General features: G+C 42.2%; 1 protein-coding gene across 1 annotated transcript in view; it reads left to right on the top strand.

Moving 5' to 3' along the window:
* The window catches only part of LOC128653488 (protein AATF), a 451,438-nt gene that overhangs the window by 48,303 nt on the left and 390,066 nt on the right, over window positions 1-13,069 (top strand). The window contains exon 4 of the mRNA XM_053706822.1: window positions 1,048-1,185. Coding sequence (XP_053562797.1) covers window positions 1,048-1,185 — 138 coding nt within the window. The remainder of the gene's footprint in view (window positions 1-1,047; window positions 1,186-13,069) is intronic.

The raw sequence follows: 13,069 nt of genomic DNA, 5'->3' as shown, positions 1-13,069 counted from the left end.
GAATGTCCTCCTTTTTCAAGTCTGAAGCAATACTGACCAATTTAAAACACAGGATGGCTAAAAAAGGCAGAAAGTGTTGCAGAGGTCTGAATGCAGGGGGAGGAGGGGGCGTCGTAAAAATCATGAGGGGGGTTTAGGAGACATAGGCAGACAGTGTCCAGTGAAGGATAACAGACAGGGGAAATATGTGGTTATACACAGAGAATATACTGACATAAAGTTATATATAATCATGGAATCAATATGTATAAAGATGTGAAATTAGGTATACAGGGGAATATGAGAAAGGAAAGTGAGAGAAATAAAAGGGGAATGATAATAATGACAAAAGTGTGGACATAGGCTTACCTGTGTACCTATGCATAGAGAGTGTGGAATATACAATGTAATTGACTACAGTATATAAAAATATACATTAGAAAAAATTTTGATAATGGGTTAAGAAACCAGAGTCCACATTTAGTCCAGAATTTAGCAAGTTGAAGTGCATTAGCATTTTCATTTCAAAGGTTTTTCTTTCCATGGTGTTTTTGAAGTTGCCTTTGAGAATCTTGATTTTGAGGTTTTGGATGGAGTGGTCAGGTTGGGTGAAATGGTGACCAACAGGGGTACAGTATTTTGTTTCATAGTGATTTTTGATTGAGTGTCTGTAAGTTCATCCGAAGGTGCCATTTTTGACTTGTTTCTCCAATATAACAACCCACTTCACATGCAGTGCAATGTATCATGTATATCACATTTGCAGATATACATGAATATTGTCTTTTTTTTTTTCTAGCTTTTGGATTTCAGTTTTTTGTATAAATTGGAAAGCTGTTTAAAATGTCATGTTTTATCTGAATCCTGAAAGAAAAATTAGGGTTTTCATTTCCCTATAATTGTTGCAACCGCCTTAACTAGGGAAATAGTGTAAATCTAGTCTGTAAGGGTTCTTGAAGACTGGAGTTGAGAGAGACTGTTTTAGAGCAAATTACAAGTCAGTGTTTGTATTTATTTTATTCTTATTTTTTTTTCTATGGTAACCTTTTACTATTTCTTTCACTCCAGCACTCTGGGACCAGCTTTTGGAAGGACGAATCAAATTACAGAAAGCCCTTCTAGTGGCAAATCAGCTCCCACAGCCTTATACGTTTCCAGTATTTAAAAAGGAAGGAGGTGCAGAATTTTCTGGGGCTCTCAAGAACAGTAAGTGCTGAGCATTATTATTAAAAGAACATACTAGTTTCACAGAATGATGTTCTACATGCGGGCACAAAATAACTGCCTTATATTTTGTTTGTTTTTTGTCATTTGCTTAAAGGGACATAAAACCCAATTTTTTTCTTTTGTGATTCAGATAGGGCAACTTTCTAATTTACGTCAATTATCATATTTTCTTCGCTCTCTCACATTTTGTGATTGGTTGATTGCTGTCACATGATGATCACTGAAGGAAAATTGACTCATTTTGAAACTTTCAAATTTGTCAGGATCAAATATACTCATTTGAAATTCAGACTATGCTTTAGTATTGTCTTTTCATTATGCGTTTATTTTGTATTCAATTATACTGTATTTCATGGTCTTTTTAAACAAAAAAAAAAAGATTAAAGGGACAGTAAACCTTAAAAATAATGTTATATAATTCTTCACATAGTGCAGAATTATATACCATTATATTAGCCAAACATTTCTAAAACCTAATATTCCCTATTCATTTTTTTAAAAAAAAGCGCTGTTTCACAGACCCGCTCTCTGCTGAGTGGGCTGCGACAGGAGCGAGCTGCACTTAGTCTTATGGCGCGGTCGGGCCGGGCTGTGACTATACAGCTGGCCCGATGCGCTGAGTAAATATAACAGACCCGCTCAGCAGAGAGCGGGTCTGTGAAACAGCGCTATTTTTAAAAATTAATAGGGAATATTAGGTTTTAGAAATGTTTGGCTAATATAATGTTATATAATTCTGCACTATGTGCAGAATTATATAACATTATTTTTAAAGTTTACTGACACTTTAATGCAAACTGTAATAAGTCTACAGCGATACACCCCTGCTGTTCATTGTGTTTCTACATGATACAGGTAGCACAAAAAGGTGGACCATTTTTTTTATTAAATATGCAAGAAAAGTAAAATACGAACAAAAACAACCTTGTTTAAAGGGACACTCAAATCAAAATTAAACTTCCATTATTCAGATAGAGAATGCAATTTTAAACAACTTTCCAATTTACTTACATTAAAAAAAGTGCACAGTCTTTTTATATTTAAACTTTTGTGAGTCACCACCTCCTACTGAGCATGTGCAAGAATTCACAGAATAAGCATATATATGCATTTGCGAATGGCTGATGGCTGTCACATGATACGTGTATGCATTTGTGATTGGCTGATGGCGGGAGTGGAAATAGACATAACTTTGAACTTCTAATGAATAGATTTTTCTCCAACATTGGTGTGTCCGGTCCACGGCGTCATCCTTACTTGTGGGATATTCTCTTCCCCAACAGGAAATGGCAAAGAGTCCCAGCAAAGCTGGTCACATGATCCCTCCTAGGCTCCGCCCACCCCAGTCATTCTCTTTGCCGTTGCACAGGCAACATCTCCACGGAGATGGTTAAGAGTTTTTTGGTGTTTAAATGTAGTTTTTATTCTTCTATCAAGTGTTTGTTATTTTAAAATAGTGCTGGTATGTACTATTTACTCTGAAACAGAAAAGGATGAAGATTTCTGTTTGTAAGAGGAAGATGATTTTAGCAGACAGTAACTAAAATCGATTGCTGTTTCCACATAGGACTGTTGAGATGAAGTAACTTCAGTTGGGGGAAACAGTTAGCAGACTTTTCTGCTTAAGGTATGACTAGCCATATTTCTAACAAGACTGTGTAATGCTGGAAGGCTGTCATTTCCCCTCATGGGGACCGGTAAGCCATTTTCTTAGTCAAAAACAAACAGAATAAAGGGCTTATTATGGGCTAAAAAACTGGTAGACATTTTTATGGGCTAAATCGATTGCTTTATTTGTGCATATTATTCAAATTTAGGCTAACAATTGACATTTATAATCTTGGGGAACGTCTATAAAACGGCAGGCACTGTATTGGACACCTTTCTCCAACATAGGTGTGTCCGGTCCACGGCGTCATCCTTACTTGTGGGATATTCTCTTCCCCAACAGGAAATGGCAAAGAGCCCAGCAAAGCTGGTCACATGATCCCTCCTAGGCTCCGCCTTCCCCAGTCATTCTCTTTGCCGTTATACAGGCAACATCTCCACGGAGATGGCTTAGAGTTTTTTAGTGTTTAACTGTAGTTTTTATTATTCAATCAAGAGTTTGTTATTTTAAAATAGTGCTGGTATGTACTATTTACTCTGAAACAGAAAAGAGATGAAGATTTCTGTTTGTAAGAGGAAAATGATTTTAGCAACCGTTACTAAAATCGATGGCTGTTTCCACACAGGACTGTTGAGAGGAATTAACTTCAGTTGGGGGAACAGTGAGCAGACTTTTGCTGCTTGAGGTATGACACATTCTAACAAGACGATGTAATGCTGGAAGCTGTCATTTTCCCTATGGGATCCGGTAAGCCATTTTTATTACAGACAGAAAAAAAGGGCTTCACAAGGGCTTTTAAGACTGTAGACATTTCTGGGCTAAATCGATTTATATATAAACATATTTTATACTCCATAGCCTTGAGGAATTATTTTAATCTTGGGAATTTTGTAAAATAACCGGCAGGCACTGTATTGGACACCTTATTCTCTAGGGGCTTTCCCTAATCATAGGCAGAGTCTCATTTTCGCGCCTGTATTGCGCACTTGTTTTTGAGAAGCATGACATGCAGATGCATGTGTGAGGAGCTCTGATACATAGAAAAGACTTTCTGAAGGCGTCATTTGGTATCGTATTCCCCTTTGGGCTTGGTTGGGTCTCAGCAAAGCAGATATCAGGGACTGTAAAGGGGTTAAATATAAAAACGGCTCCGGTTCCGTTATTTTAAGGGTTAAAGCTTCCAAATTTGGTGTGCAATACTTTTAAGGCTTTAAGACACTGTGGTGAAATTTTGGTGAATTTTGAACAATTCCTTCATACTTTTTCGCAATTGCAGTAATAAAGTGTGTTCAGTTTAAAATTTAAAGTGACAGTAACGGTTTTATTTTAAAACGTTTTTTGTACTTTGTTATCAAGTTTATGCCTGTTTAACATGTCTGAACTACCAGATAGACTGTGTTCTGAATGTGGGGAAGCCAAGGTTCCTTCTCATTTAAATAGATGTGATTTATGTGACACAAAATTTAGAGAAAATGATGCCCAAGATGATTCCTCAAGTGAGGGGAGTAAGCATGGTACTGCATCATCCCCTCCTTCGTCTACACCAGTCTTGCCCACACAGGAGGCCCCTAGTACATCTAGCGCGCCAATACTCCTTACTATGCAACAATTAACGGCTGTAATGGATAATTCTATCAAAAACATTTTAGCCAAATGCCCACTTATCAGCGAAAGCGCGACTGCTCTGTTTTAGAAAATTCTGAAGAGCATGAGGACGCTGATGATATTGGTTCTGAAGGGCCCCTACACCAGTCTGAGGGGGCCAGGGAGGTTTTGTCTGAGGGAGAAATTTCAGATTCAGGGAAAATTTCTCAACAAGCTGAACCTGATGTGATTACATTTAAATTTAAGTTGGAACATCTCCGCGCTCTGCTTAAGGAGGTGTTATCCACTCTGGATGATTGTGAGAATTTGGTCATTCCAGAGAAACTATGTAAAATGGACAAGTTCCTAGAGGTCCCGGGGCCCCCCGAAGCTTTTCCTATACCCAAGCGGGTGGCGGACATTGTAAATAAAGAATGGGAAAGGCCCGGTATACCTTTCGTCCCTCCCCCCATATTTAAAAAATTGTTTCCTATGGTCGACCCCAGAAAGGACTTATGGCAGACAGTCCCCAAGGTCGAGGGGGCGGTTTCTACTCTAAACAAACGCACCACTATACCCATAGAAGATAGTTGTGCTTTCAAAGATCCTATGGATAAAAAATTAGAAGGTTTGCTTAAAAAGATGTTTGTTCAGCAAGGTTACCTTCTACAACCAATTTCATGCATTGTTCCTGTCACTACAGCCGCGTGTTTCTGGTTCGATGAGCTAGAAAAGGCGATCAATAATAATTCTTCTTATGAGGAGATTATGGACAGAATTCGTGCTCTCAAATTGGCTAATTCTTTCACCCTAGACGCCACTTTGCAATTGGCTAGGTTAGCGGCGAAAAATTCTGGGTTTGCTATTGTGGCGCGCAGAGCGCTTTGGTTAAAATCTTGGTCAGCGGATGCGTCTTCCAAGAACAAATTGCTTAACATTCCTTTCAAGGGGAAAACGCTGTTTGGACCTGACTTGAAAGAGATTATCTCTGATATCACTGGGGGCAAGGGCCACGCCCTTCCTCAGGATAGGTCTTTCAAGGCCAAAAATAAACCTAATTTTCGTCCCTTTCGCAGAAACGGACCAGCCCCAAGTGCTACGTCCTCTAAGCAGGAGGGTAATACTTCTCAAGCCAAGCCAGCCTGGAGACCAATGCAAGGCTGGAACAAAGGAAAGCAGGCCAAGAAACCTGCCACTGCTACCAAGACAGCATGAGATGTTGGCCCCCGATCCGGGACCGGATCTGGTGGGGGGCAGACTCTCTCTCTTCGCTCAGGCTTGGGCAAGAGATGTTCTGGATCCTTGGGCGCTAGAAATAGTCTCCCAAGGTTATCTTCTGGAATTCAAGGGGCTTCCCCCAAGGGGGAGGTTCCACAGGTCTCAATTGTCTTCAGACCACATAAAAAAACAGGCATTCTTGCATTGTGTAGAAGACCTGTTAAAAATGGGAGTGATTCATCCTGTTCCATTAGAAGAACAAGGGATGGGGTTCTACTCCAATCTGTTCGTAGTTCCCAAAAAAGAGGGAACGTTCAGACCAATCTTAGATCTCAAGATCCTAAACAAGTTTCTCAAGGTTCCATCGTTCAAAATGGAAACCATTCGAACAATTCTTCCTTCCATCCAGGAAGGTCAATTCATGACCACGGTGGATTTAAAGGATGCGTATCTACATATTCCTATCCACAAGGAACATCATCGGTTCCTAAGGTTCGCATTCCTGGACAAGCATTACCAGTTTGTGGCACTTCCGTTCGGATTAGCCACTGCTCCAAGGATTTTCACAAAGGTACTAGGGTCCCTTCTTGCGGTGCTAAGACCAAGGGGCATTGCAGTAGTACCTTACTTGGACGACATTCTGATTCAAGCGTCGTCCCTTCCTCAAGCAAAGGCTCACACGGACATTGTCCTGGCCTTTCTCAGATCTCACGGATGGAAAGTGAACGTAGAAAAGAGTTCTCTATCTCCGTCAACAAGGGTTCCCTTCTTGGGAACAATAATAGACTCCTTAGAAATGAGGATTTTTCTGACAGAGGCCAGAAAAACAAAACTTCTAAACTCTTGTCAAATACTTCATTCTGTTCCTCTTCCTTCCATAGCGCAGTGCATGGAAGTAATAGGTTTGATGGTAGCGGCAATGGACATAGTTCCTTTTGCGCGCATTCATCTAAGACCATTACAACTGTGCATGCTCAGTCAGTGGAATGGGGACTATACAGACTTGTCTCCGACGATACAAGTAAATCAGAGGACCAGAGATTCACTCCGTTGGTGGCTGTCCCTGGACAACCTGTCACAGGGGATGAGCTTCCGCAGACCAGAGTGGGTCATTGTCACGACCGACGCCAGTCTGGTGGGCTGGGGCGCGGTCTGGGGACCCCTGAAAGCTCAGGGTCTTTGGTCTCGGGAAGAATCTCTTCTACCGATAAATATTCTGGAACTGAGAGCGATATTCAATGCTCTCAAGGCTTGGCCTCAGCTAGCAAAGGCCAAGTTCATACGGTTTCAATCAGACAACATGACAACTGTTGCGTACATCAACCATCAGGGGGGAACAAGGAGTTCCCTGGCGATGGAAGAAGTGACCAAAATCATTCAATGGGCGGAGACTCACTCCTGCCACTTGTCTGCAATCCACATCCCAGGAGTGGAAAATTGGGAAGCGGATTTTCTGAGTCGTCAGACATTTCATCCGGGGGAGTGGGAACTCCATCCGGAAATCTTTGCCCAAATTACTCAACTGTGGGGCATTCCAGACATGGATCTGATGGCCTCTCGTCAGAACTTCAAGGTTCCTTGCTACGGGTCCAGATCCAGGGATCCCAAGGCGACTCTAGTAGATGCACTAGTAGCACCTTGGACCTTCAAACTAGCTTATGTATTCCCGCCGTTTCCTCTCATCCCCAGGCTGGTAGCCAGGATCAATCAGGAGAGGGCATCAGTGATCTTGATAGCTCCTGCGTGGCCACGCAGGACTTGGTATGCAGACCTGGTGAATATGTCATCGGCTCCACCATGGAAGCTACCTTTGAGACGAGACCTTCTTGTTCAAGGTCCGTTCGAACATCCGAATCTGGTCTCACTCCAACTGACTGCTTGGAGATTGAACGCTTGATCTTATCAAAGCGAGGATTCTCAGATTCTGTCATTGATACTCTTGTTCAGGCCAGAAAGCCTGTAACTAGAAAAATTTACCACAAAATATGGAAAAAATATATCTGTTGGTGTGAATCTAAAGGATTCCCTTGGGACAAGGTAAAAATTCCTAAGATTCTATCCTTTCTTCAAGAAGGTTTGGAGAAAGGATTATCTGCAAGTTCCTTGAAGGGACAGATTTCTGCCTTGTCTGTGTTACTTCACAAAAAGCTGGCAGCTGTGCCAGATGTTCAAGCCTTTGTTCAGGCTCTGGTTAGAATCAAGCCTGTTTACAAACCTTTGACTCCTCCTCCTAGTTCTTTCAGTTCTTCAGGGGGTTCCGTTTGAACCCTTACATTCCGTTGATATTAAGTTATTATCTTGGAAAGTTTTGTTTTTGGTTGCAATTTCTTCTGCTAGAAGAGTTTCAGAATTATCTGCTCTGCAGTGTTCTCCTCCTTATCTGGTGTTCCATGCAGATAAGGTGGTTTTACGTACTAAACCTGGTTTTCTTCCGAAAGTGGTTTCTAACAAAAACATTAACCAGGAGATAGTCGTGCCTATTTTGTGTCGGAATCCAGTTTCAAAGAAGGAACGTTTGTTGCACAATTTGGATGTTGTTCGTGCTCTAAAATTCTATTTAGATGCTACAAAGGATTTTAGACAAACATCTTCCTTGTTTGTTGTTTATTCTGGTAAAAGGAGAGGTCAAAAAGCAACTTCTACCTCTCTCTCTTTTTGGATTAAAAGCATCATCAGATTGGCTTACGAGACTGCCGGACGGCAGCCTCCTGACAGAATCACAGCTCATTCCACTAGGGCTGTGGCTTCCACATGGGCCTTCAAGAACGAGGCTTCTGTTGATCAGATATGTAAGGCAGCGACTTGGTCTTCACTGCACACTTTTACTAAATTTTACAAGTTTGATACTTTTGCTTCTTCTGAGGCTATTTTTGGGAGAAAGGTTTTGCAAGCCGTGGTGCCTTCCATCTAGGTGACCTGATTTGCTCCCTCCCTTCATCCGTGTCCTAAAGCTTTGGTATTGGTTCCCACAAGTAAGGATGACGCCGTGGACTGGACACACCTATGTTGGAGAAAACAGAATTTATGTTTACCTGATAAATTACTTTCTCCAACGGTGTGTCCGGTCCACGGCCCGCCCTGGTTTTTTAATCAGGTCTGATAATTTATTTTCTTTAACTACAGTCACCACGGTATCATATGGTTTCTCCTATGCAAATATTCCTCCTTTACGTCGGTCGAATGACTGGGGAAGGCGGAGCCTAGGAGGGATCATGTGACCAGCTTTGCTGGGCTCTTTGCCATTTCCTGTTGGGGAAGAGAATATCCCACAAGTAAGGATGACGCCGTGGACCGGACACACCGTTGGAGAAAGTAATTTATCAGGTAAACATAAATTCTGTTTTTTCAGTCAGGGGGCCTTTCTAGTCATAGACTGAGCCTCATTTTCGCGCCATTAATGCGCAGTTGTTTTTTGAGAGCAGGGCATGCAGATGCATGTGTGAGGATCTAAGAATCTCTGAAAAAGCTTTTAGAAGGCGTCATTTGGTATCGTATTCCCCTCAGGGCTTGGTTGGGTCTTAGCAAAGACTGTATCTGGGACTGTATAGGGGTTAAATTGAAAAACGGCCCCGGTTCCGTTATTTTAAGGGTTAAAGCTCTGAAATTTGGTGTGCAATACTTTTAAGGCTTTAAGACAATGTGGTGAAAATTTGGTGATTTTTGAACAATTCCTTCATACTTTTTCACATAGTCAGTAATAAAGTGTTTTCTGTTTGAAATTTAAAGTGACAGTAACGGTTTTATTTTAAAAGGTTTTTTGTGCATTGTTGACAAGTTTAAGCCTGTTTAACATGTCTGTACCTTCAGATAAGCTATGTTCTATATGTATGAAAGCAAATGTGTCTCCCCATTTAAATTTATGTGATAATTGTGCCATAGCGTCCAAACAAAGTAAGGACAGTACTGCCACAGATAATGATATTGCCCAAGATGATTCCTCAAATGAGGGGAGTAAACATGATACTACATCATCTCCTACTGTGTCTACACCAGTTTTGCCCATGCAGGAGGCCCCTAGTACATCTAGTGCGCCAATACTTATTACCATGCAACAATTAACGGCTGTAATGGATAACTCCATAGCAAATCTTTTATCCAAAATGCCTACTTATCAGAGAAAGCGCGATTGCTCTGTTTTAAACACTGAAGAGCAAGAGGACGCTGATGATAATTGTTCTGTCATACCCTCACAACAATCTGAAGGGGCCATGAGGGAGGTTTTGTCTGAGGGAGAAATTTCAGATTCAGGAAAAATTTCTCATCAAGCTGAACCTGATGTTGTGACATTTAAATTTAAATTAGAACATCTCCGCGCACTGCTTAAGGAGGTGTTATCTACTCTGGATGATTGTGACAATTTGGTCATTCCAGAAAAATTATGCAAGATGGACAGGTTCCTAGAGGTTCCGGTGCCCCCCGACGCTTTTCCTATACCCAAGCGGGTGGCGGACATAGTAAATAAAGAGTGGGAAAAGCCCGGCATACCTTTTGTTCCTCCCCCTATATTTAAGAAATTATTTCCTATGGTCGACCCCAGAAAGGACTTATGGCAGACAGTCCCCAAGGTCGAGGGGGCAGTTTCTACTCTAAACAAATGCACTACTATTCCTATCGAAGATAGTTGTGCTTTCAAAGATCCTATGGATAAAAAATTGGAAGGTTTGCTTAAAAAGATTTTTGTACAGCAAGGCTACCTTCTACAACCAATTTCATGCATTGTTCCTGTCACTACGGCAGCGTGGTTCTGGTTCGAGGAACTAGAAAAGTCGCTCAGTAGAGAAACTCCATATGAGGAGGTTATGGACAGAGTTCACGCACTTAAGTTGGCTAACTCTTTTATTTTAGATGCCGCTTTGCAATTAGCAAAATTAGCGGCGAAAAATTCAGGGTTTGCTATTGTGGCGTGCAGAGCGCTTTGGCTAAAGTCTTGGTCAGCGGATGTGTCATCCAAGAAAAAATTACTTAACATTCCTTTCAAAGGTAAAACTTTATTTGGACCTGATTTGAAAGAGATTATTTCAGACATCACTGGGGGAAAGGGCCATGCCCTTCCACAGGATAGGTCTTTTAAGGCTAAAAATAAGCCTAATTTTCGTCCCTTTCGCAGAAATGGACCAGCCTCTAATTCTGCATCCTCTAAGCAAGAGGGTAATGCCTCACAACCCAAACCAGCCTGGAAACCAATGCAAGGCTGGAACAAGGGTAAGCAGGCCAAGAAGCCTGCCACTGCTAACAAGACAGCATGAAGGAGTAGCCCCCGATCCGGGACCGGATCTGGTGGGGGGCAGACTCTCTCTCTTTGCTCAGGCTTGGGCAAGAGATGTTCAGGATCCTTGGGCGCTAGAAATAGTTTCTCAAGGTTATCTCCTGGAATTCAAGGAACTACCCCCAAGGGGAAGGTTCCACAAGTCTCACTTATCCTCAAACCAAATAAAGAGACAGGCATTCTTACATTGTGTAGAAGACCTGTTAAAGATGGGAGTGATACACCCAGTTCCAATAAAGGAACAAGGAATGGGATTTTATTCCAATCTGTTCGTAGTTCCCAAGAAAGAGGGAACGTTCAGACCAATTTTGGATTTGAAGATCCTAAACAAATTTCTCAGGGTACCATCGTTCAAAATGGAAACTATTCGAACGATTCTACCCACCATCCAGGAAAGTCAATTTATGACTACCGTGGATCTAAAGGATGCGTACCTACATATCCCTATCCACAAGGAACATCATCAGTTCCTAAGGTTCGCTTTTCTGGACAAACATTACCAGTTTGTGGCTCTTCCATTCGGATTAGCCACTGCTCCAAGGATTTTCACAAAGGTGCTAGGGTCCCTTCTAGCGGTTCTAAGACCAAGGGGCATTGCAGTAGTACCTTACTTGGACGACATTCTAATACAAGCGTCGTCCCTGTCAAAGGCAAAGGCTCATACGGACATCGTTCTAGCCTTTCTCACATCTCACGGATGGAAGGTGAACAAAGAAAAGAGTTCTCTGTCCCCGTTAACAAGAGTTCCCTTCTTGGGAACAATAATAGATTCCTTAGAAATGAGGATTTTTCTGACAGAGGTCAGAAAATCAAAACTTCTAAGCTCTTGTCAAGTGCTTCATTCTGTTCCTCGTCCTTCCATAGCGCAGTGCATGGAAGTAATAGGATTGATGGTTGCAACAATGGACATAGTTCCTTTTGCACGAATTCATCTAAGACCATTACAACTGTGCATGCTCAAACAGTGGAATGGGGATTATACAGACTTGTCTCCAATGATTCAAGTAGATCAAAAGACCAGAGATTCACTCCGTTGGTGGCTGACCCTGGACCATCTGTCCCAGGGAATGAGCTTCCGCAGGCCAGAGTGGGTCATTGTCACGACCGACGCCAGTCTAGTGGGCTGGGGTGCGGTCTGGGAATTCCTGAAAGCTCAGGGTCTATGGTCTCGGGAAGAGTCTCTTCTCCCGATAAACATTCTGGAACTGAGAGCGATATTCAATGCTCTCAGAGCTTGGCCTCAACTAGCAAAGGCCAAATTCATAAGGTTCCAATCAGACAACATGACGACTGTTGCGTATATCAATCATCAAGGGGGAACAAAGAGTTCCCTGGCGATGAAAGAAGTGACCAAAATAATTCAATGGGCGGAGGATCACTCCTGCCACTTGTCTGCGATCCACATCCCAGGAGTGGAAAATTGGGAAGCGGATTTTCTGAGTCGTCAGACATTTCATCCGGGGGAGTGGGAACTCCATCCGGAAATCTTTGCCCAAATAACTCAATTATGGGGCATTCCAGACATGGATCTGATGGCGTCTCGTCAGAACTTCAAGGTTCCTTGCTACGGGTCCAGATCCAGGGATCCCAAGGCGACTCTAGTAGATGCACTAGTAGCTCCTTGGACTTTCAACCTAGCTTACGTATTCCCACCGTTTCCTCTCATTCCCAGGCTAATAGCCAGGATCAATCAGGAGAGGGCTTCAGTGATCTTGATAGCTCCTGCGTGGCCACGCAGGACTTGGTATGCAGACCTGGTGAATATGTCATCGGCTCCACCATGGAAGCTACCTTTGAGACAGGACCTTCTTGTTCAAGGTCCATTCGAACACCCAAATCTGGTCTCCCTCCAACTGACGGCTTGGAGATTGAACGCTTGATTCTATCAAAGCGTGGGTTTTCAGATTCGGTGATAGATACTCTGGTTCAGGCCAGAAAACCTGTAACTAGAAAAATTTACCATAAAATATGGAAAAAATATATCTGTTGGTGTGAATCCAAAGGATTCCCATGGAATAAGATAAAAATTCCTAAGATTCTCTACTTTCCTCAAGAAGGTTTGGAGAAAGGATTATCTGCAAGTTCTCTAAAGGGACAGATCTCTGCTTTGTCTGTCTTACTACACAAAAGACTGGCAGCTGTGCCAGATGTTCAAGCATTTGTTCAGGCTCTGGTTAGGATCAAGC

Source organism: Bombina bombina, chromosome 3 (assembly GCF_027579735.1).
Source record: "Bombina bombina isolate aBomBom1 chromosome 3, aBomBom1.pri, whole genome shotgun sequence".
NCBI lineage: Eukaryota > Metazoa > Chordata > Amphibia > Anura > Bombinatoridae > Bombina > Bombina bombina.
This window is presented reverse-complemented; position numbering and strand designations above follow the sequence as displayed.